We start from the raw sequence: 26,016 nt of genomic DNA, 5'->3' as shown, positions 1-26,016 counted from the left end.
ATATATATATATATATATATATATATATATATATATATTATTTATTTTTATTTTTATTTTTTTTCGAAAATCAGAGGTCATGTCAGATATGTTCAGTGCAAATGTCAGAACTCTCTTTAGACCCCTTTGATTTGATTTGATTTGATTTTGTGTTCAAAAACATCATAGTAATCAATGATTTAATTGTAAATGCTCTATAATTATTATGTCTTCCTGTAGCTGAACTTTTAGAACATGGCATTAGTAACGCCAAGGTCATAGGTTCGATTTCCAGGGACCACACATACTGATAAAATGTATACTTTGAATGTACTGTATATCACTTTATAAAGTTAAAAGCATTTTCTAAATGAATAAATGTATTATGGTTTTGCATTAGTAACAATAACTGCAGTTAACAGAAACTATGTTAAGTTGGCAGAAACTATGGTTGCCATGGTAATTTGTTTTTGGGTAGCTTTTAGTATTTGAGTAACCAAAGGGTACTTTTCACAGAAACTGAACATAAATAGGCTATACTACAGTGAAATTAGTTTACTTTAATGTCTGTCAGAAATGTATTTTTTAACTTGGTCATCTGAGCTTTTTGGGGTGTGAAATTCAGTATCTAGTCTGCAGTAACTGTGTGTGTGTGTGTGTGTGTGTTTAGAAGTGAAAGCTTTTAGCGTATGTGGAGGTGGTGCTGGGATTTGTGTGATAGAGTTTATTTCAAACTCAGTTCTCTGGTGTTGGGGCAACAATAGTCTCTCAGCAGCCCTTCCTTCGCCATTTGGAACAAATACAACAAATAATAAATAGAGATATAATGGGGCAGAGAATGGAATTTTACTCGGCCTGCAGCACTTACCTGAAATGTGCAAATAATGGTCTAGGGCATTTGTCATAGCGAATGCTTTCTGGAGTTTTTGTCCTACTGTTAATGAAATAGTAAACTTGGCTCTGTACATTACGCTCGGGCTTTATGCATCGATCTCTGCAATTGCTTTCTTTGTCTTATTACTAAAATCAATTTCCCTCTGTGATTGCCAAGAAGAGCATTTAAAAGCACTTACTTCATGCAATGTTTTCTAAGTCCATTCTCCACCTCTCTGGCTTTTATTGTTCGGCGACAGTCCTTCCAACAACAAATGCCCTACAAACAGCATTCTTGGAAAACGCCAGACAAATATTACGATCGGACGTTGAAGGAAAGTCAGTCATACTCAAGTGAGATGTATGACTTTTTCAATACGGTTTTGACTAAAGTGTGCCTTATTGTTGGACATAAAGCTCATTTTTAAGCACTAATATATAACACTTAGTACGATTTACCCAAGTAGGGTGTAGATCTTTCCCAAGTAGAAACTTGGACATGTTGACTGTCGCTTGCTAATCCAAGTGGATTTTGTAAAATAAATAAAAAATGGCATATCGTTAGTACTTCTAGGACTACTTATATCTTTATTCTCGGAATTTCTCTTTCTATCTGTCTCTTAGACACATGCAGACCTGATGGAAGTGGCTATGAAGACTGATGTGTCTGTGCTTTAATACACTGGCACAGTGTTTGAGTTGCATTCTGTTGCAGTCAGGAGCCCAGAATATATCCTCTAGATATCAGTCTGATGTAGAGCCAGTTTAGTTTCATTTGACCACAATCCACTTTGAAAAACTACCCGTTTCATCTCACACCCAATAACCAGCTCATTTCCACTTCCCAAACCTCAAAGACGCCACGTCAAGGTAGCTGCGATACCATCTCCTTCCGATTTGAAATTAAGATCAGATTTTTTTCTGTAACTTAATTATTTCCTAATTAGTTTGCATGTTAATTAGAATGGTGGCTAATGTTAATTACCTGTAGTAATGGATTCTCATGTAACACCTGCCTGAAGCGCTTGGCTCCGTTTTTAAAATATCTTCATCTAAGCCGTTTGACGTATGCCGTCTCACTTTGTTGAAAAGCGCAAGGAAATTGAAGTCAGGGGATTTTTGAAGCAGGTCGCACTGTAGTAGTCAAAGCAAACGCTTTCTATTCTGCTTTCATTTGAAAGCAATATTTGTTGAGAGGATTGGCATATTGTGAATATATTCATATTTGTAAGCTTGTGTTATATGTGATGCGCAGTCTATTAGACAGGTTGTTCTATTAAACTGCTGCCTTTTCAAATTTCAGATGTTTTTTAAGTAATATGAGTTTTAAATAATATGATAGACAAGTACTGTGTTTAAGTGATAAAAATGTCATTGTGCCATCTCAAGAGAAAGTAATCAATTGTTGGGAGATATTTATGGCTTCAGAAAGATTTTATAAAGTTTTACAGTTAAAGTTTGACATTACAAAGCCTTGGGTTCAAGGTTATGTCAAGGTTATGAAACAACAAGATGTGTGTTAGAAAGAAATTGCTGATATTTCCACAATATACAATTTGTAATGATCAGTTATTTATCATTATAACGGGGTTGCCATGTTAAGATCACCCTCAAACATAACAAAACTTCACATAATGTGATAACAAAGACATTTGCTTATCCTTGAAGAATTCACTTCCTGAACTTGATTGATTTTTTTTTTTTTTTACTGATTTGTTATTTTTATTTATTTATTCATCTGATTATTTTGTTGATTTTTTATTTATTTATTTTGAATTTTTATTTATGTATTTTATGCTTTTATTTTTTAATTATTTCTATTTTTTTATGGAACAGTATATTACTTTAAAAGTGGAAAAATGATGGTAACATGAAATGCATTACCTTTCGACTTTTTTTTAACTTTAGAAGTTGTTTTAATAATACCTTATGCCAACTAAAATCTACAAATGAATATTGATCTTTTATTTCCATTTTATTTACTAAAACAGCAAGGAATATTTGGAAATAAGCGGGCGGGAAAAGGGCATAAAAGCCATTCCAATGAGAAAAAAAAAAAATATGTTACTAGATTTTTGTTGTTTAGAAAAATCTATTTATTTATCGTCAGTCATTTTTTACATAAACTTGTACCCTTTTTTTTTATGACCTACACGTTTTCTCTTCATCTGTTTGTGATGGCAACATTGCAGATCTACTTTGACATTCATGACATACAGGGTTGGGAGGATTACTTTTTAAATGTATTCCACTACAGATTACAGAATACATGCTGTAAAATGTAATTTGTAACGTATTCTGTTAGATTACTCAAGGTCAGTAACGTATTCTAAATACTTTGGATTACTTCTTCAGCACTGGTAGATTTTTTCACTTGTTTTGACTATAAAAACTCTGTCAGTACAGTAAGACAAAATACACGTTAAAAATACATTCTCTGAAAAACCTAAATATATTATGCAGTGTTGCTTCTAAAACAGGATAAATCAAACTGATCTTGTTTTGAGGATTTTTAGATATTTCTACAGGAAAACAATACAAAAAATATCATCAAGAATATGATTTTTGCCCTAATATCAAAGGTCTTACTAGAAAAAAAGAAATTATGATCTAACGTGAATTTTCTTGATAAAAAATATCATCTTGCCTGGTAACGTGCATGTGAAATGGCTAGAAATAGCATTTTATCTTAGCGTAAAGCTGACAATTTACAAAAGGTTTATTTCTATTTCTTCTGCTCCAAACTTACTTCAAACTTACTCCTCTGTCTGCTCATATGAATGTAACACATCATAAGAAAGTGTTTCACTGCTGTTCAAATGCACTTTGGATCGCATCATTTATATGTACTTCTTCTGCCATTACATTCCCTTGCACTGTATTTGTATTTAGTTTTGCACTACGTTTGTGTATGTGTGAATGTATGTATGTTTGTGTCTGTGTGTGTATATATATGTATGTGTATGTATGTATATACAGTATGTATGTATGTATATATATGTACATATACTGTCTCGTTGTGTATTCTATATATACTTTATTTTCTATTCAATTTGTATTTATTTATTTTTGTTAAATTTTTTTAAAATTTGTTTTATTATTGTCTATGTCTTGTTGCTGTTTTGTATTGTTGTGCACTGGAAGCTCCTGTCACCAAGATAAATTCCTTATATGTGTAAGCATACCTGGCAATAAAGCTGATTCTGATTCTGTTTTCCATCTGAAAGGACTAAATATTAAATGAAAGAAATGACAATAAAATGCAAAGTAATCTCTTCAGTAATCAAAATAGTTTTTGAATGTAACTATATTCTAAATACCAATTATTTAAATTGTAACTGTAGTGGAATACAGTTACTAATATTTTGTATTTTAAATACATAATCCCATTACATGTATTCTGTCACTCCCCAACCCTGATGACACACACCTGGTGTGATTGCTTGGCATGCATGACATATGTAGCTTAGCAAACCAGCACCATTATGAAGTGAAGATGGTCTCTGTTAAATTTGAAAATGAAGATCACTCAATCAATATGACCCCCTGCCTGACTAATCTATAATGTGAACATAGTTCCAGACCCTCGCGCCTCTACCTACATGTATCTCGGGTTGCTTCAACTTCATAGAAGCAAGGATCAGCGATTAAATGTCACCTTTCAGCAACAACATTAAATAAGAAGCAGCAATTTACCTCCTAGCAATTGCTAATTTCACGCCCTGATAAATGTTGCAGGAGCTAAAGCTTTCAAGCTGCCTCAGATATTTCTTAAAGGGGCAGCAGCATACGCAGGTAAAGACCCGTGGGGACAAATGCATGCTTTTATATCAAGGTCAAAGGCATTGCTGACATTGTTTTGCTTGAAGCTAAATGTAAGCTATGCCTTATTAATAATTAAAATGTAATTCAGACCTTATCAGTTAGATTTAGAGTGAAGGCTTTTTAAAAATAGATATTAAATATGCTGTCTTAAGAAATTTAGGTGCATTGGAAGATTTTTGACATTTATGAGAGGTAATATAAAGGGGCGTTCACACATACAGCGACAAACGTACGATTTCAAGCTACATGAGCAACAACGATCGTTGGCGTTGGTATATGGGTGATACAACAAAGTTAAGAAAAGTTTAACTTTATGCAAATGAGATGATGGATTCTGCATTTGAGTGTTCTTTTAATGCCTTGCAGTTAAAGGAGCCACTTGTCTTATTGATAGAGCAGAGGTGGCGATATAAGTAAAAATGTATATTGCTCTTGAAGTATTTGATCGATAACAAAATATATCACAATAGACACATTTTTATGGAAAAGTGATTCTAAAATTAGTGAACTTTTTTTTTATTTAAAAATGACCAAAGTAACGGAAGACCTTTCACATTTGAACGCACATTCTGTCCCATGCGGTGTTATAATATTGTTTTAACTGGTATATTTCCCACCCCTGGTATATTACCAAAATGGTCGTGAATGATTTGACTTGCCTTACATTTACATTTTATCCACGACTTACTGTTTATTCTGCCTGATCTGACTTTTATTTGTAGCTATTTGTACATAACATTTAAACTTACATTTTTGTATATTTGGATAGTCGCTGAAATGTACAATATGGACATACTGACAGCATCTAAAGTGAATGTTTTTACATATTTACAGCTTTAGAAATATTAAAATATTTGCAAATCATTTACATTATAAATACTGTTTATTTGTATAGTTAAATTTTTACTATTTTGTAGATATTGTAGATCCCTTAGCCCTACCCTTACCCCTAAATATAACTACTTTTAAACAATAAAAAAAAACACGTAACAAGCAAAATAAATTTATAGTTAAAATAATTTTAGTTAAGATTAGTTTACTGATTACTTCATTAAAAAGTAATCACATGACTAATTGCATTACTTTCAAGTTACTTTCTAAAACATTTGTCACAAAAAAGTTTTTGTTTTTCCGCTCAACAAATTCAAAATAATATCTATTTTGTCCTTGTTCACTGTTGCACACTCTTCAAGCTGTCGCAAAAACGCAAACACATATACAGGTACATATGAACATATTAATTCACATTTTAATTGTATCACATATAAATAATATTTTTCTTAGAAATATTTGTAACCCCAGTAATGTACTAAATGTAATTACTAATTACTTTCATTGAAAGTCCATAACTGTAATCTGATTTCAAGAATTTAAAATGTAATGTGTTTCACTACTTTTTGTGCCTCAAATTAATTAGATTACAGTAATTTATGATTTTCTAATCCAATTACACCCAACATTGGTTACCTTATGCTAATATATATGTATATATATATATATATATATATATATATATATAGAGAGAGAGAGAGAGAGAGAGAGAGAGAGAGAGAGAGAGAGAGAGAGAGAGCTAGATGTTAGGCAGTATATTAGTCTCAGTCACTATTCACTTTCATTGCATCTTTTTTCCAAACAATAAAAGTGAATAGTGACTGAGGCTGTCATTCTGCCTCCTTTTATGTTCCATGTAAGAAAGAAAGTCATATGGGTTTGGAACAACTTAAGGGTGAGTAAATGATTACAGAATTTTATTTTATTTTATTTATTTTTTATTTTTTGTGAACTTTTCCTTAAAAGCGTCTTTCATCAAAAAGAGCATAACTTCAAGAATCGTAATTGAATACCACGACATATTTTGTATGTTGCAAAGTGCTTGTTTTGTCTTCTACAGATAAAGCGTGACCAATTTATCTTGCACCTAAAGTGGCATGCATTCCAGTGGCAGTGTAGATAGCCATAGAAATATGGCCCCCTGTTATTTTATTGCATACATAATCAAATTTATTTGACCAAGCAGTCAAACAATTGCAAATGAATGCGCTCGTATCAGCAGCTGTTTAGCTGCAAATGACAGATAAGCACAAACAAACGAGAGGAACTTCTGTCTTACAACACTGTAATAATCGCCATTATTTTGGGCTGTAAAATTGTGTGATTCATGTCGGAAGACCCCACCACGCACTAAATCCAGCCTTTATGACTAGTGATTTGAAAGTAATAGTTTCCAAATGAGTTTCATGCCTTCAACAGCTCCTCGGAGGCCTGCTCTCCTCAAAATAATCTCCCCTCAGCCGCAAGGAATACTTGCACATTTTTCTTGCTTGTGAAACTAGATGCATTGAAAGCACTGAAATGATTTACACCTCCTTAAAGGGATAGTTCACCTAAAAATGAGAATTCTGTCATCATCTACTCACTCTCATATTATTCCAAATTACTTTGACTTTCAGTGTATGATAAAGAGCAGCTTGGAAATTCATTTTGTGTTCCACGAAAAGGAAGAAAATCATTAGTGTTTGGAACGACATTAGGGTTAGTAAATGATGACAGAATTTCCATTTTTGGGTGAACTATCCCTTTAAATGACAAATATGGAGTTTTCTTTTCTTTTTTTACAGCAAATGACGCCTTTCCCAGCTGTTGTATAGAGAGTTTATGGAGGTGAAACTTTGCAGGCGTATTTGAAGAAATGTATGAGCTGCTTTGAGAACCCTCGGCCGTTTACAACAGCCGCCTTGACCCCACACAACTCCCGGCTGAATTTATTTTACAAACATGCCTGCGTGTGCACTGCTCAGCCCCGATACTGCCTCTGAACATCAGGACAAACCTGATGGGAGACGTTCAAACAGGCCGATGTATGGCTGTTTTGGCTGTTTTGAACACCGGTCGCTGGGGGGCCGGAGTGGCAGCAGACTTCCCATGGTTTTCAATCTCGCCACGACGCTTCTCGCATTCAGAGCAGATGATATAGAAATGAGCGAACCCTGTGTTTTGTCACATAGCTTAAATCTAGAATTTAGGAGGTGTCCGCAGGCCCCTGTCCAACAATTCACATTTATTTTTTCGTACTGCCCGCTAGAGTCACATTTTTCTGTTTGTTAGTTTATATTATTCCCTAGCTGCTTTAAATGAGACTGTGTCCTGCTTGCACTGCTGCCACATGATTCGTCTTCTTGCCTTATTTCTCTTTCCCTCTCTGTTTTTTCATTGCAATGAAAAGAGCGTTACTTAATTCTGTTTGGATTATTTTTGATCCTGATAAATTTTGCCCTCCCGTTCTATGTGAAACACATGTGCATCAAAGCTCAAGGACTATCACGTCTGTGAGTATTTCCCTCCAGTGCGCATTTATAAACGCAATCTGCAGATTTTTAGCATTCGGTCCTGCCGGGCTTACAAAGGCGAATTAGTCCACAGTCTGTTCTTGTTATGCCTGATGGGGCCTTTAATACTTTATGGTTATTGACATATTCTCCCATTATTATTTCTCTTTGGTACAGTATAGTTAAAAAAAAATTTAGTGATTTTTAGTGGTGCCTGCTAAGGTGAGCATCACTATTATTTTTGCTTATACTTGAGATCAGGGACTTCAACAAATCCCAATCCATAAGAATTCAGCTGTGACATGTAACCTGTCCTGCACCGTTTGTACTATGGACATAAGTGATGCATCAAATCATCCAGCTTGTTGAGGACAATTGTGCAATTACTTTTCTTAATGATCAGACTTTTCTAAAAGATTTCAACCTGGTGGATGAAAAAATGGGCAGAAACATCTCATATTTACATTGAAGGACCCAAACCATTCCTAAGAATCAGAATATTAGTAGCTGGCAAATTATACACATTTTCTCTATGTGAATATTGGGATATCCAAAATGCAGATAAAATATTATATTTTTTTATTTGATAAGATGACATGTGCTTTATGCATGGAAACACATTTACTGAACATATTCTACTATGCTACAACTTCCATTTACATGTGCCAATTTCCCCAGAAGTGATGATTTTGTTCTCTTGAACACATGGGACGGAAACACTGCTTTATACACAAATTGTTTTTGTGATATTCAGATTTTTTGCATGGATTAAGTTTGTAACTTGAATGGAAACAAAGATATAGATACTCGCGGGTGGGCCCTTTTGAACACCATGATGAGCACCCTAGCATCATGGTGACTCACATTTCCTTCAGAACATTTAAAAATTTAGTTTTCTTCTTGACAGTTTTGCCAATTTTCAGTTTTAGTTTTTGAATTTTGTCATTTTGTCATTCGTTTCGTGATATTTAAGCAGACTGATCTCACTGTGAATTTGGCAACAGTAGGTCCAAAGTTTTGCTGCTGAAATCAGACTGTGGTCAGCGAAATTCGATATACTGCCCCCAGTGGTCGGAATTGGAAGTGTTGTTCATTGTATTTTCCATGAGAAATGTCCACAAAGTGGCGGCAATAGCAAGTTGTATTTTAGTTGCAAATAATGTAATACAGTCAACAGGAATGCATATTTTATTAAAGGTATAGTTCAACCAAAAATGGAAATTCTCTCATAATTAACTCACCCTCATGCCATCCCAGATGTGTATGAACTTTCTTTCTTCTGCAGAACACAAACAAAGATTTTTAGAAGAATATCTCAGCTCTGTAGGTTCATACAGTTAAACAGAATGGGGTCCAAAACTTTGAAGCTCCAAAAAGCAAACAAAGGCATCATAAAAGTAATCCATACAACTCCAGTGGTTTAATCCATGTTTTCTGAAGTGATCCAAATCTTGACAGCTGAGGTCTCCTTGGCGATCATGTTTTTAAGCTCGATTAAACTTCCTAGTGCCATCTAGCGCTCTGCACATGTGTCAAGCGCTAGGAAGTGTAATTGAGCTTGAAATCATGATCATGCCTAGAGACTGCAAATGCTAGATGTACAGTGAAAAATGTGTTACATTTTTGTCTGTTCTCACCCAAAATCGATAAGATCGCTTAAGAAGACATGGATTAAACCACTGGAGTCTTATGGATTACTTTTATGCTGCTTTTATTAGCTTTTTGGAGCTTCAAAGTTTTAGACCCCATTCACTTGCATTGTATGGACCTGCAGAGCTGAGATATTCTTAAAAAAAATCTTCATTTGTGTTCTGCAGAAGAAAGAAAGTCATACACATCTAGGGTGGCATGAAGGTGAGTAAATGATGAGAGAATTTTCATTTTTGGGTGAACTTTTCCTACATCTAAACACCTCTATACCTCTACAACTCTACACCTTAACACAAAACCTGAACCTAACTATCAGTGCAATAAAAATGTTGTTTTAGAGCGAAAATACAACCTCAGATTACTTCCTGTTTACCACAGGACCAGAACCCATGTCTATGTAGCGCTAGAGGAAAAGGTGATCATGTACGAATTGATGCTGAGATGTTTGATGGGGTTGCTTGTCAGAAATTTGGCAGAATGGGGTTGATTTCATGGTACTTAAACTTTTGTAAGCAACATGCTGATTTCCCATGTGGTCAGGTTGATATAACAGCTTGGTTTACTTCGGCTGTGGTTCTCAGTTTTTTTTTTGGTCAAGAGTGTATTATTCATTTCGGATCAGTCTTGATTAAGGGAATTTTGCTATATTCCTTGTTAGCCAACTTTCGAAACTAACTAGTCTTTAAAGTGTCACAGTCCTATTGACATTATTTAAAAAACAACTGCAGGCTGTTTACAGCAGTGTATATAAAGTATTGACAATGTGAACTGATATTTGAAGGTATTTTAAAAATTACAGTGTACAGTAATGTGTGTAGTCAGATACGATACTGGAAGTGATGATGGCCACAATTTTAGTGCGTGACAGACCTTAGATACATACGGTGTGTCCCAAAGGACATAGAAGCATGGAAGTTTCCAGGGGCCGTTAAATTGGCACAGGCGTGGTAACAAAAGGACTCAATTCAGCAGATTTTACTGACATCCAAGTATCATTTTCACTCTTGGGACATAAGTATTCATCAAATTACTGAATTTATATTGATTCCTGCCATATTAGCAGTTTAAAGCAAGATTCCTTTTGACAGCACAAGCAAGAGAGTTTCTGAATGATTCTGTTTGAAATAAGAATACAAAATATTCAGAAGCATATCCCCTCTATTTGCATATCTGAATAAATATAACGTTAAACAGACCAGGAGAGGGACAGAAAATCTAGACTTAGCATAGCAGGGCTCAACAATGAGGATTTTTCTGCTGACCAGATCAGGCCAGTAGTTTAGATTTTTACTTGCCCTACCAATGATTTTAATGGCCCCACCACAAAAAATGTAAATTTTTTAGAAACATATTTTTTCATCAGAAAGAAGTACATTTATTAGGACTGGGAAATAATTATTAAAGCTACACTATGCAGGGTGTGCTGAGTGACTCCAGTCAGGCTTCCTAAGCAACCAGTTGGCCCGGTTGGTAGGGTGGGTAGAGTCACGTTGGGTTAACAACCTTGTGATCGCTATAATGTGGTTCTTGTTCTCGGTGGGGCGTGTGGTGAGTTGTGTGTGCATGGTGCGGAGAATAGCCTCCACATGTGCTAGGTCTCCGTGGTAACGCGCTCAACAAGCCACGTGATAAGATGTGCGGATTGACGATCTCAGACGCGGAGGCAATTGAGATTCGTCCTCCGCCACCCGGATTGAGGCGAGTCACTAAGCCACCACAAGGACTTCGAGCGCACTGGGAATTGGGCATTCCAAATTGGGGAGAAAAATCCTCCAATAAAAAGCTACACTATGTAACTTTTTTTTGTTAAAAAATAAAAATAATTTATTAATGAGAGAGTGCAAAAAAAAAAAATTCATCTTACAAACCATGTCTTTACCCAAATACACTTTGATAAACCTATAATAATGATATAATATTATAAATATTTTAGAGCTGTCGGGACAGATTTTGCAGGAAATTGAGAAAATAAGATCCGGCTTCTGTAGCGTATGTGTGGGAGTAATATAAATAAATCCTTTAGTCTTAGGCTTGCCAAAGACATGTGAGTCTTGAAATGATGTTGACCACTGGTTGGTAGCAATGACAATCTATAAATTAGTTACTACCGTGGTCTATTTGGCCAGAATATCCTGCAGTTATAAAAACTTTACAATGTTTGACCTATCAGACTAGCAATCATTGTGTCTAATGTTAACGAACATTTGCCTAACTTTTGTAACGTCATTTATTTCAAAACATCAATGTTTCCAATAAGTCAAAGCAGCAGCATAAGACATGACACTTATCTGCTCAGATGACATGTTTTCAGATATCCATCTTTTCCTTTCTTTCGTTATTTATTTGTCCATTTGCTCTGATAAGTTGTCCTGTATCCATGTGTACACCTGTGCCTCGAACCACATTCATCCGCGCAGAGGAGCAGAGCCAAAGAGATTGCCCTCACAAAGAGAAATTTCAAGCTGAAATATTTTAAGGCCAATCATAAGTAGAAGCATCCATATTCACTATAGAAATTTTCATGATTTTAAAGAAATGTGTTAATTTCCATGACTTTTCAACAGGCCTGTAAATCACAATTTTAAAATTTCCTGATATTTCCAGGATTTCCTTGACCGTGGGAACCCTAATGTAACTCCATTACAGTTATAACTATAATAAATAGACTTTTGCTGAAAAAAAAAACTATGACATAATGTATTTAGTTTATATTGCTCTGCCCATTCTAACTGATGCTGTCATAATTTGGACTTCCTCATACAGCATATGTTAACCCAGCCTGATCTCATGAAAGTTGTATGTATTTGGCGACATTTTTGCTAAATGATACTGTACTGTGCGGCTCCTTACGCATATCGCGACAGTTCCAAGGGGAAATATCCACTGTGTGAAGCTAAATATTAAATTAAATTAAATTAAAGTTAAATTAAGTTAAATCAAAAGTGTTAATTTTCTGTCCAAACAGGTTTTTAAGGTCAATGCTCTATCAACAAAACCTACCTACCTGCAGTACCTTAAACCTAAACCTAACCGATAGTGTCATGAAAAGCAAATGTGAGATGAAAAATGCAATTGCTGAAGCAACCCCATCATTTTGTGGACACTTTAGGCTCACGTGTTGATTTGCATACTCTTTAGGACTCGAACCATGGTCAAGAGCGAAGATTTGGCTTCAACGTGAAGCATTTACCGATGTTTCTACTGATCATGGTATAAATAATATTTACTTGTGATTTGCATGAAAGTAAATAAAAGTCATTGCTGTTATATCGCCTCTAGTGTTCATTTCATAATGTATAATAAGCCACATAAAAATAATTTTGAAAAAATGTAGGCATTTCTGCAGGTTGCATTAACCATTTAGATAACTTTACCTTGGTGACATGTTTTAATCAGCAGAATTATGCTAAAGCGCATGTGCAAGCAACATAAGATGTAATGACAATTCAGCATTGGCCCAATAAAGCAGGTGACATTTTTCATAAACTGGCTGGAGACTCTCTCACATTGGCTTCGGGCCTTCAGACCATCCATATTGTTGAGCCCTGCATTGTGTGCAAGATCAGGAGGGTTATATACGCCATCCACAGGAGGCTCTTGGAGTGCGGTCGTTTGGGAAGCCAGAAGTGGTTGTTAGCACAGTGGGTGACGTGCTTTTCACCGTTCATATGTAGAACACTAGAGCCCATAGGAAAATTAATTAACCAGTGCTTTGCTTTTAAGTCAGAGGCTTATGTATGTTTTTCTATGGTTGACATTGTCTGCTTGGAGAGTATGAAAGCTTAGTCTTTATCTCAGTGGCAGTCAGACACTGATTGCACGGCATTGTAGGAACACGCTTGGTTTGCAACATGACACAAGGAGACAAATTCTCTTCAATAACACGATTTCTCCTTCAAGTACTGGATCGCTGGTAAATATAGGTTTATATGCTCGCCATTGATATTTTTCATCTTCACCCATGGGAGCCGCATCTTCCATCAGTCTAGACATATGCAGTTATAGATTTCTAATACATTTGAACTGTGTGATTTTAAAAATGATGGTTTATTCTGGTCTGTTTTGCAATGAGGGGTTGTGGGGTTAGAGGATCAATCTGGGTCATGCCCTACTATGCAGTACATTTTCATGTCAGCATCATATTGCCTCTGTTTTGAAAATATTAATCCCATATTTTGGCCCCTTATTCACCCAATTTGGAATGCCCAATTCCCAGTACGCTTTTAAGTTCTTGAGGTCATGTAGTGATTCGCCTCAATCTGGGTGGCGGAGGACAAATCTCAGTTGCCTCCGTGTCTGAGACTGTCAACCTGCGCATCCTATCACATGGCTTGTTGAGCGTGTTGCCATGGAGACATAGCGTGTGTGGAGGCTTCACACCATCCACCGCGGCATCCACGCTCAACCCACCACGCGCCCCACTGAGAACGAACCACATTATAGTGACAACGAGGAGGTTACCCCATGTGACTCTACCCTCCCTAGCAACTCGACCAATTTGTTTGCTTAGGAAACCTGGCTGGAGTCACTCAGCACGCCCTGGGATTCGAACTAGTGAATTAGCGAACTCCAGAGGTGGTAGCCAGTGTATTTTACCACTGAGCTACCCAGGCCCCCAAACCCACATTTTTTAAATATGAAAGTCATATTAGATTTTTTCTTATCACTTTGAATTTCAGCATTGCTAAATTTGCCAAAGCTAGCAATTTATTAAGAAGTATTCCAATTGTTTCTTCTTATTTGTTTTTCTAATCTGTATTTCTCTAATTGAAATGTTTCAGAATCAGAATTAGCTTTTTATTTATTTGTATTTATTCGTATATTGTACATATATATATATATACAGTATATATATATGTGTGTGTGTACAATATACAAAAACACGTTTTTGTATTGATTAAAGGCTAAATATGACTGAACAATTTTCTTGACAGCTTTGATGAGGATCACCCAATTAACCCAACCTTAAGCAAACAAAAGCCATTTCCTGTATGACATCACCTACAGGAAGTGACATCCTTTTGATGGGACAACAACAACAACACAATATTAAGTATTAGCAATGGATTCTATAAATTCTGCTTGCTTTGCTGTATTAAATGGTTTGTCTCACTCTTAAATCACAGAAATCAGTATAATATTACAGTTTCAAAAGATGGTTAAAAATATCAAAATTAACTTCAAGTTGGCACCCTCATGGTTGCTACAGTAACTCTCAATCCCTCATTGAGCAATACTAAATGTATCTCTTTATTTCCACCCTGTTAGGTTCCATCCTATTAATTTTCTTGCCAATGTTTAAATAATCAAGTTATAATTGATAGAGTTTAAATGCCTGAGCTTGACCAGATCTGATTTCTGAAAGTGTGTTATACACTTTTGTAGAAAGACTTTATTCAATTACAGCTCAAGCATATTTTTTTTTTTTTTAAGTTACAGAGAAATAACCTATACATTCCCCCCAACCCAGCCTTTCAAAAGCCACAAGAAAGGCAAATCTCCATCATGATAATACCGTCTTCAACTCAAAACTCGAAAGCTCCGTGCAAGGCCGATCTATCCTTACACTCAAGGTGTCTCTGAGAAATTGTTTTTGTCGGAGGTGGACATTTGTTATTATTGTGTGTGTAAGCCGCTCTGGAGGGATTGAGTAATTAGGATCCTGACATGGCATCGGCGAGCGAGCTGAGTGAATCAAAAATGAAGGCAAATGAAAGCAAATTCCTCCGAGGAGGGAGAGGAGAACGCCACGCACTTGCGCCACTAATTTTCCAGAGCTCCTAGTTAGGTTCATTCCTCCCAAATGAGCAAAGCGCATGAGCCCCGCCGTTTGATGCCCGCCCAATAAATGGAATGAAAAAGCGATACATCTTTCTGTTGATTTGCTTGTTTATTATCAAGGGTAGCTTTGATTGAGGAGCTGTTTACATTCATGGAATTGTCTGACCTTTCTAGAGGCATCTGCTGAGTGGAGAACGTGCAACCGGCGTGCTGCATAAAGTGTCGAGATATGATCAAAAAAATCAAAGGCATCTGTTGGAGATTTTATTGGCTCACTCATACATTGCAGCATACTTTGCACAATAACTGATCTCCGGCAAGCCAGTGTAGCCAATTTTCTCAAGCACCGAGAAGAAATACATATTTTCTTTCTATCTGATTTGAAAAGCATTACAAGAGTTCCTAATCACAGCTGAAAGCCCAACACAAACATTGTGAAATGGAAAGATGCCAGTTTGAAGTGTCTCTATTTATTGCAGTCATATTGATTAAAGTGTTTGAAATGGGAGAACTCTGAAATAGTTATTTTTTATAGTTTTTGAAGTTGGATCAATGATGTTTAAGTACAGTAATTGTTTTGTAGAGGTTGCAGCAATAATACACTACAAATGTTTCACATGATCTTAAAAAACTTTTGGTCTAAAGGATTATAGTTTTGTGATGATGTTATCCGTTCAGTCGGATCCGACTCTCTTTGATTCTATGGGCCATCTCTCGCCACGCTTTCCGGTCTTGGACTTTCCCTTTTAGCTGTTCTATGCCTAGGCTAGTGTCCGTTTTGATGGTGTCGAGCCAGCGCGTTCTTTGGGGGCCTCGTCTTCTTGTTTCGCTGACCATTCCAAGCATCATTGCTTTCTCCAATGAAACTGATCGCATTTTGTGGCCAAAGTATGTGAGCTGGAGTCTGGTGATCTTTCCCTCAAGTGACATTTCTGGCTTGATGCGCTCCAGAACCTCTTTGTTGGTGACCCTTGCTGTCCATGGTATCCGTAGCAGTCTTCTCCAGCACCATAGCTCCAAAGCATTAATCCTCCTTCGGTCAGCATTTTTCAGGGTCCATCTTTCACACCCATACATTGATATGGGAAATACAAAAGCATGGACGAGTTTGCATTTGGTTGTGAGGCTGATGTCTTTGCTCCTCCAGATTTGGTGCATGCTCAGCATCGCACTACGGCCTAATGCAATTTGTCACTTGATTTCAGGGCCGCAATCTCCAGTTTGGTCAATCATGGATCCCAGGAAGCAGAAATCCTTGATGCATTAGATCTCTTCACTATTGATGGTTATTTTGACTGCTCCATTTCCAGCTGTTGTCATGATTTTCGTCTATTTGATGTTGAGGTGGAGGCCCATCTTTTCGCTTTCCTTTTTGATTCTTAGTATGAGGTGTTTCAGACCATCTTCCGTTTCCGCCAGTAATGTTGTATCTTTGGCATAGCGGAGATTGTTGATATTTCTGCTGCCAATCTTCACACCGATTTCCGATTCTTCCAGATCTAATTTCCTCATGATAATTTCTGTGTAAAGATTGAAAAGAAAAGGGGACAGAATACAACCTTGTCGCATGCCTTTCCAAATCTTGAACCACTCGGTGTCTCCGTGTTGTGTTCGGACAGTTGCTTCTTGGTCTGTATAAAGGGATCTTATCAGCTGGATCAAGTGTGCTGGCACTCCCAGTTCTTTTAGGGCCTTCCATAGCTTATCGTATTCGATGCAGTCGAATGCCTTGCTGTAGTCAATGAAGCACATGTAGATGTTTTTCTGATATTCATGACATTTCTCCATAATCCACCACAGATTTGCGATATGGTCATGGGTACCATGAACTCGCTGGAACCCAGCTTGCAAGTCAGGTAGTTCTGCTTCGATGATTGGACGCAGACGCTGATGTATGATCTTCAGAAGGATTTTGCTCGCATGATATGTATGATAGTTTTGTAGATAGACCTAAATTACGTTAAAACAAACAAACAAACAAAAAAAAAACATTTTGATAAAGAAATTGAAATGGACTGGATAGTGAAGGAAAAGCAGCCAGCAAGTGTCCATCAGAAATCCCTTAATACTGTTTAAAGGTATTGTTCACCCAAAAATTAAAATTCTCTCATCATTTACTCACCCTCATGCCATCCCAGATGTGTATGACTTTCTTTCATCTGCAGAACATAAACAAAGATTTTTAGAAGATCTATCTCAGCTCTTTTGGTCCATAAAATGCAAGTGAATGGGTGCCAAAATTTTGAAGCACCAAAAATCACACAAGTCAGAATAAAAGTAATCCATATGACTCCAGTGGTTAAATCTATGTCTTCAGAAGTGATATGATAGGTATGGGTGAGAAACAGATAAATATTTAAGGCAATTTTACTATAAATTCTACTCCCTGCTTAACTTTCAAATTCTTCTGGTGTTTTTGGTGATTCACATTCTTCATGCATATGCCCCCTTGTGGGCAGGAATAAGAATTTCTAGCAAAAATGTACTTAAATATTGATCTGTTTCTCTCCCACATCTGCCATATCACTTCTGAAGATATGGATTATCCACTTGACTCTTATGGATTACTTTTATGTGGCCTTTATGTGCTTTTTGGAGTGTCAAAATTTTGGCACCCATTCACTTGCATTGTGAGGACCTACAGAGCTAAGATATTCTCATAAAAATTTAATCTGTGTTCTTCAGAAGAAAGTTATGCACATCTGGAATGGCATGAGGGTGAGTAAATGATGAGAGAATTTTCATTTTTGTTTGAACTATTTTTTTAAAAAGCATCTAAGGATGCACCTCATGAAGTTGGCTGAGAGAATGGCTATTTTGAAAAGGTTCAAATATAAGATACTTTTGATTTGTTTACATATTTTGGTCATAACATAATGCTTCCATTTGTGTCATTTCATAGTTTTGATGACATTTGTCACTATTATTCAAGGAAGGAGTTGATCTGTCCCAACTTTTGATTGCTGTTTGATGTAATGCGACAATTTGACTTGGTTTCAGTTTGTCTAACTCTTTTGTGGTCATCTTTGTATTCGTCTCAACAGGTCGAGATTCAGCAGAGCTATAGAGAGGCCCAGAAAGATGTTTTGGATCAAATGAGAGTTAAACTGAAGAGTCAACATCACTGCTCCAACAACAGAAGTGTGGATTTCACCCTTTTGTCCAAGTGTAACAGGTATGATCAGAAATATGTGAGAAATGTCATTATCTTGCAATAACAATTGATCGAACATAGTACTGATTAGGCAAGAAATTGTCTTTTGGTGCTGAGTGATTATAAAATGCATTTCCGATGTCGACTCATATCTAACCATGTAATTGTGATTTGAATCGTGTTCATGAATGTTATAAGAATATGTCCGAAATATAATTTAAAATATTTTAGAGTGAAATAGGATATTCAACAAGACAGAAAATGTAGGGCGGGACTTGATTCTATAGATTTGGAATTGATTGGTGGGGAGGGCTTGGAAAAAAAAAATGATTCGTGATATCAATTACATGCATCAGTGAATTGTTCACAATAAGACCAGGAATATAAACAAGTCTCGCAGACTTTTGATTATAGGCATAAAGTCTGGTGAGCATTGCAGCTTATTCTGAATGAGAACCGCCGAATTTGACACAAGATTTATTTTTAGTTTTTAACCTTGGCAGTTATGTTTTCACAAATATCTTGCCATTTTATCAGTAGATTAGGGCTATTTTAAGGACTTGATGTTACCTTTATTTAATACTGCTTAATGCAAGTCCATCTGAGCAACCTCATGACGAAACCATTATAATTTTTTTAATTTCCTAACTGTTTTTGGGAACCATTTGTTTTCTATCTATCCCCCCCCCCCCCACAAATCCACTAAAGTCCTGAGTGTTAACCGCAGAGCTTGGACTGGACTCCTCGCCTTGGCTCTGAATCAAATATTGTTTTAATCCTCTTAAGTTTCCCATTCTAATGATTTATTTTGCGTTAAAAATCCCATAATGATCCTTTGAATTTTAATGTGGGCCTGCCTGCTCAAGGATTCATTGTTTTGACTTTTTGGCCCTTACCTTTGCATGAAAACATGTCTTAAGGGAGGAGCTGTCGAATTCTGTGGCCTCCGGTGCCTTTCGATGGCCTCATCAAGGTCCCAGCATCCTCACATCTGATCAATGCTGGGAGGTGACTAACTAAAAGTAGTCACGCTATTAACTACCTCAACTATGTTTTTCAGTAGCGTGACAGTAGTTCAGCTGTTTTCAAAAGAGTGTAGATCTTCCTGAAGCAATCTACTTTTTCCAACAAGTGTTACAAAATGCATTTTTGTCATATTGTATTGAGGCAGTAATTAAACTCACTTAACTAAATCATCCTTTATTTCTCTCTCATATGTATCCTTGGGAAGTCCAATACATTTAAGTGAATAGGTTTGTTCGGATGGTTCACATAAATTAACTGGTTAAAATAAACAATTCACTTATTCACTTATATATAGTGTTGGGATTTCCTATTCACTTTAGAAATGGGGTTTGTTAGGATGGTTTCTGTATATTCACATTAACGATTCACTGATTCATTTGAAACCTGCCAAAGTCACTTCAACTTTTTTGAAGTGAAATATTTAGTCAATTGCTGCTATTTTTCATTGTTAACTGTTTAATAAAAAAAGCGTGTTTTTTTAGTAACCTTTGGAAGTCCAAAACATTTAAAAACATTTAAGTAAATTGGTTCATTCAGATGGTTCATGTAAATAAACCGGTTAAAATTCAAGGATTCACTTACATGTAGTGTTGGGAATTCCTATTCACTTTAGGAATTTATTGGTTTGTTTGGATGGTTTCGGTAAATGGACATTTCACATAAACAATTCATTGATTCATTTGAACCTGCAAAAGTCACGTTGTGTTTTTTAAAGTAAAATATTTAATTAATTGCTGGTATTTTTCATTGTTAATTTTTTTTTTTTTTTTTAGTAACCCTTGTTAGTCCAAAACATTACAAAAATTACATAAATTAAAAAAACACATAAAGATTCACTGGTTCATTCGAACCTGCATAAGTTAAAAAAGTTAATTGCTGGTATATCTCACTGTTCCCTGTCAAAAGCTACACTTAATGCTGCACTTGATTCAGCACTTATGGGAACGTCTTTAGGAGTGACTAGCTGTGAATATGTGTGCAACACGTCAGTGAAATTGACTAGAACCTTTATAGCCTCTGTTGGTGACATCATCACTCTGTGATTGTGTTTGTGCTTCTCAGCTTCTCAGCTCTCTTTTTTCTTCTGATAGGAGTTAGATTTGTCAGGTAGTGTGCAGAAAACTTTCTCTTTCTCTGTCATTCAAGTGTGGAAAAGACAAAAGAAAGGAAAAATGAGCGATCAACAAAGCAAACGGTGTGTGTTTCCATGCTTACGTCCTATGGCTGAATCGGACACACACCAGCTTTGTTTTGTTTGTTTGGGGGAAGAGCACGCTGCTCTTGCGTTGGAGCGAGGCGAGTGTGAGCATTATGAGCTGTTCACAGTGAAGACGCTGCGCGCTCGTCTCGCTTACTTCCAAGAGCCAGCACCCACCATTCCATCGTGGGGCTCGCGTATGGATCTGGCTGAGGAGCGAGAGATGGGTCCATCCCTATCACTCGCTCTCTCTCCAGATCCAGTTTGTCCCTCGTGTGATCTCGAAGCGCGCCCCGGCGCCTCTTCGGTTCGTGAGGGGGACGATGAATCTCTTGGGTCTGCGGACTTTGAGTTGCCTACCTCTGAACGTTCCTCACGTGATGACAAAGCGGTTGAGGAATTACTCGAGGTGGTTACTCGTGCGGTGGCCAGATTACAGCTAGACTGGCCATGCGAACAAGAGACCCCCAAACGATTGAAACTAGAAGACAGATTTCTGTCTGCCAGGGGAAGGGAACACAAAATCAGTCTCTCCCCTTCTTTGAAGACCTCCATGACGAGTTGACTCGTTCATGGGGGAAACCTTATACTTCCCGTATCTTTGTGCCTTCGACGTCGACATATTCGACTATCGTGGGTGCTAAGGCACTGGGGTATACGATGATGCGACAGGTAAAAGAGATGCTCGTGGGCTATCTCTCGCCTGGTTTGACATCATCATTAAAAAGACCAACTCTCCCCACAAAGCCATGTAGAACCACCTCAATGCATGTGGGGAAAGCTTATCAAGCAGCAGGTAAGGCTGGTGCTGCGCTACACACCATGGCGGTGTTACAAGCATACCAGGCTGATTTGTTGAAGGACCTGAGTGTGGGTAGTACAATCGACGAGGAAGCATTCTCAGAGATTCGTCGAGCCACAGATTTATCTCTCCGTGCAACCATGCAGACGGCTTGTGCAATGACTGCTTTGGTCAGCACGGAGAGGCATCTGTGGCTAAACCTCACGGGCATCAAGGATAAGGACAGAGTATTCATACTTGATGCCCTGGTCTCACCGGCCTGTTTGACAATTCGGTGAATACAGTTGTCACCAGGTTTCGGGAGGTGAAAAAACATGAGGAAGCCTTTGTGCAATTCCTTCCTCGCCACACTCAGGGGGAGGGGCTGCCAGCCACTCAGCCTCGCCCTGGTCCTTCTAGAAGGGAGGCTCAAAAACAAAGTGTGGCGAGTCGCGCTCCCCCTTGTAAAGATTGGGGACCGGCTCGTCGCCCTCAGCAGCCTCCAAAGCAAGACCTCAGGACCATTATTTCCAAAAAGAAGAAGTCCTGACGGTCTTAGGCACAGCATTGTGGGGGTAGCCCCCCTCGGGACGGGGCGCGCAAAACATCTATCCGCTCCTTCCCGACACCCCCATGAAACATCTCCATCCCCACCGCCTCTGGTGTTTCGGGGGGCAGCAGTTTACAGTGAAATGTTGAGTGTTCCGATGCTTCCTGTTGTCCCCCAGGACACAGAACATCCAACGGGAAGTATCAAAATTGGTATCCATTTCAGAGAACCTGGCAGTGTGGAAGCTACTGCCAGGTATTTCTATGTGAGTCCTAAAGACAGTAGAAAAGGGCTACAGAATTCAATTCGTTCGCCGTCCTCCATGTTTCAACGGTGTGGTCCCCACTACCGTGAAACCGGAACAAGCACATTTACTGTGCACAAGAGCTGCAATCTCTTCTGGTCAAAGGGGCCATAGAACATATTCCCCTTCCAGAGAGAGAGACAGGTTACTACAGCAGATACTTCCTGGTTCCCAAGAAGGATGGGGGATTGTGGCCGATTTTAGATCTTCGAGGCTTGAACCGCTCAGTCAAGGTGCTCAAGTTCAAGATGCTAACTGTCAAGACGATCATGTCACAAATTCAACATTGCGACTGGTTAGTCACGATCGATCTCATGGACGCATACTTTCATATAGAAATACTGCCACAACACAGGAAGTTCCTGAGGTTTGCTTTCGGGGGCGAAGCTTACCAATATCGGGTTCTTCTATTCGGCCTAACCTTATCACCTCGCACATACACAAAGTACATGGATGCAGCACTGGCTCCATTGCGACTCCAGGGCATCCGCATTTTGAATTACATAGACGACTGTCTGATACTAGCACAATTGCAAGAACTGGCATTACAGCACAGAAATGTCATCTTAGCTTATCTAGTTTCTCTGGTGTTGAGACTCAACGACAAGAAAAGCGTTCTTTCTCCTGCCCAGAGAACGACATATTTAGGGATCGTATGGAATTTGATCACGATGCGGGCACAGCTGTCTCCCGCTCGAATTGAGACCATTCAGAATACCCTGAGCAAAGTCAGGCCAGACCAAGATTGTACTGTTCTTCAGTATCAACGAATGTTAGGTCTCATGGCATCTGCGTCCTCTGTGATCCCTATGGGCCTTTTGCATATGAGACTGTTTCAGTTGTGGCTCAAAGCCAGGGGATTTCATCCAAGGGCCAAATCCCCGAAGGCAGATAAGGGTTACGCGCCGTGGGCTACGTACCCTCTCTATGTGGCTCAGAACCCGGTTCCTAGCCTTGGGTTCCACTCTAGGTGCATCTTGCTGTCGCAGATTGCAAACAACAGACGCCTCCCTGTCGGGCTGGGGAGCGGTCTTAAGTGGTTGTCCAGCTCAAGGGGAATGGGAGGGTCATCAGCTCGATTGGCACATCAACTGTCACGAGTTGATGGCTGTATTTCTGGCCCTGAAGTACTTACTCCAGCATCTGAGAGGCTGGCATGTCCTGGTGTGGGTGGACAACACAGCGGCAGTCTCTTACATAAATCACCAAGGAGGTCTGCGTTCGTGCCAGCTAAACAGACTAGCATGGCAGATTTTTCTTTGGGCCCAGGGCAAGCTCTTGTCACTCAAAGTAGTATATATCCCTGGATGCCTGAATGTGGGAGCGGATTTGCTGTCCAGACAGAAAATACCAACGGGAGAATGGAAACTCCACCCCGAGGTAGTGAAATCTGGTTAAGATTTTATGAAGCAGAGGTGGACCTCTTCACCTCCCAACAGATGGCGCAATGTTCCCTCTACTTCTCTCTGAGTCACCCAGCCCCCCTGGGTCTGGACACAACGGCACATACATGGCCCAAAATGCGCCTGTATGCGTTTCTTCCGGTTTCTCTGCTCCCGGGAGTTCTAGCCAGAGTTCGTTAACAAGGATCTTGCCTCTTACTGATAGCGCCGCGTTGGCCGAACAGAGTATGGTTCTCAGAGATAATATCTCTCCTCGACAGCTCACCTCAGGTGATACCGGAGAGGAGAGACCTTCTGTCTCAAGTGCAGGGGACAATATTTCATCCCCGGCCCGAGCTGTGGAACCTTCATGTTTGGACCCTGAAGGGTACCAACTGAGGGACACTGGGTTTTCACCTGAAGTTATTGAGACCATTCTGAGTGCTAGGGCTCCTTCCACTATAAAAAGTTATGCCAATAACTTTTGTGTCTTTGAAAGGTGGTGCACTGCACATAATGCAGATCCAGTTAACTGCCAGATTGCTTCAGTTCTGGACTTCCTGCAGGAAAAATTAACATGCCCTGCCACTCTCAGGGTTTATGTGGCCGCTCTGTTGGCTTGCCATGCCTTGATTGACGGGGTGCCACTGGGGAAACATCCTTTGCTTGTTTGCTTCGTTCATGGGGCCATGCGACTGAGGACTCCCGTTAGAACCAGGATCCCTTCATGGGACTTAGCTATAGTCTGGGTCTGGTTGAGACCCCCTTTGAACCTCTAGAGTCGGTGTCTGACAAGCTCCTGACTCTAAAGATGGTTTTTCTTATGGCTATCACTTCTTTAAAAAGAATTGGGGATTTGCAGGCTCTGTCTGTCTTGCCATCCTGCTTAGACTTTGCCCCAGGAATGGCGAAAGCAATATCGCATCCTCATCCTGACTACCTGCCTAAGGTTCCTTTCTCGACCGTACATCTGGTCACTCTTGAGGCCTTCTGTTCTCCACCGTTCACAACGCCGGATCAGGAGAAACTTCACAGACTGTGTCCAGTCTGTGCTTTTCAGGCATACATCCACCATACTAGCCAGTGGCGTAAGTCAGGGCAACTATTCGTTTGTCATGGGGGCCGTAACAGGGGGGCAGCTGCCACAAAACAGACAATGTAACACTGGGTGAGGGATGCTATTGCCCTTGCCTATGAGGCGCGCAGTCAAGCTTCGGCAGTAGGCAGCAGGGCTCATTCTACCAGGGGGTTCACTTCTTCTAAAGCTTTGGTGGGGGGTGCACCTCTGCAGCATGTTTGTAATGCGGCAGGCTGGTCCTCTCCGCACACATTCATAAGATTTTATAGTTTGGATGTTCATGCCACTCTGGGCTCTCACGTCCTTGAGTCAACATCACAAGCTCATGTCTGAAACCTTTCGCGTTCTTGTGAGCACACACTACACAACTGTAAGGGGTCCAGACACCCACAGTGTGGCGGCGTGGGTATTCTCATTCCCATTAGCACTGAATCAAGTGCAGGATTAAGTGTAGCTTTTGACAGGGAACGTCTCGGTTTACTTGACTGTAACCCTTGTTCCCTGAAAAAGCGGAACGAGATGTTGCGCTTCATTGCCGCACTCAGGATGTCCCAGGACTGCTCTTCAGACAAATATACCTGACGATGCGCCTGTGGCACATCTATTTATAGCCCCTGGTACTGGCGCATTCTGATGATGTCACCAACAGAGGCTATAAAGGTTCTAGTCAATTTCATTGACGTGTTGCACACATATTCACAGCTGGTCACTCCTAAAGACGTTCCCATAAGCGCTGAATCAAGCACATCATCTCGTTCCGCTTTTTCAGGGAACAAGGGTTACAGTCAAGTAACCCGAGACATTTTCTGTAAAAAAAAACAAAAAAAAAAAAAACGTTCTCATATGTAACCTTTAGAAATCCAGAACATTTTAGTGAATTCTTTCGTTACAAAGTTTCTTGTAAATGAACTGGTTAAATTGAACGATTCACCAATTCACTTATACATTTACATAGTGTTGGGAAGTCTAATTCATTAAATTTAATTGGTTAGTTTGGACGGTTCCTGTAAATGAACCAGTTCACATAAACGATTCACTGATTCATTTGAATCCGCAAAAGTCACTGTGTCTTCCTTTTTGAAGCTAAATGTTTAGTTAATAGTTGTTGT

General features: G+C 38.7%; 1 protein-coding gene across 3 annotated transcripts in view; it reads left to right on the top strand.

Moving 5' to 3' along the window:
• LOC127455486 (A-kinase anchor protein 6-like) overlaps nucleotides 1-26,016 on the top strand; it is a 202,704-nt gene that overhangs the window by 106,909 nt on the left and 69,779 nt on the right. For 2 of the 3 annotated variants that reach the window (XM_051723427.1, XM_051723426.1), the window contains exon 8: nucleotides 18,479-18,609. The exons of the other annotated variant lie outside the window; for it this stretch is intronic. In XM_051723427.1, the coding sequence (XP_051579387.1) occupies nucleotides 18,479-18,609 (131 nt within the window). The remainder of the gene's footprint in view (nucleotides 1-18,478; nucleotides 18,610-26,016) is intronic. 3 annotated transcript variants of the gene reach the window in all.

This window comes from Myxocyprinus asiaticus, chromosome 17, assembly GCF_019703515.2.
Source record: "Myxocyprinus asiaticus isolate MX2 ecotype Aquarium Trade chromosome 17, UBuf_Myxa_2, whole genome shotgun sequence".
Lineage (NCBI taxonomy): Eukaryota > Metazoa > Chordata > Actinopteri > Cypriniformes > Catostomidae > Myxocyprinus > Myxocyprinus asiaticus.
The sequence above is the reverse complement of the archived record's forward strand: the minus strand, read 5'-3'. Positions and strand labels throughout refer to the sequence as shown.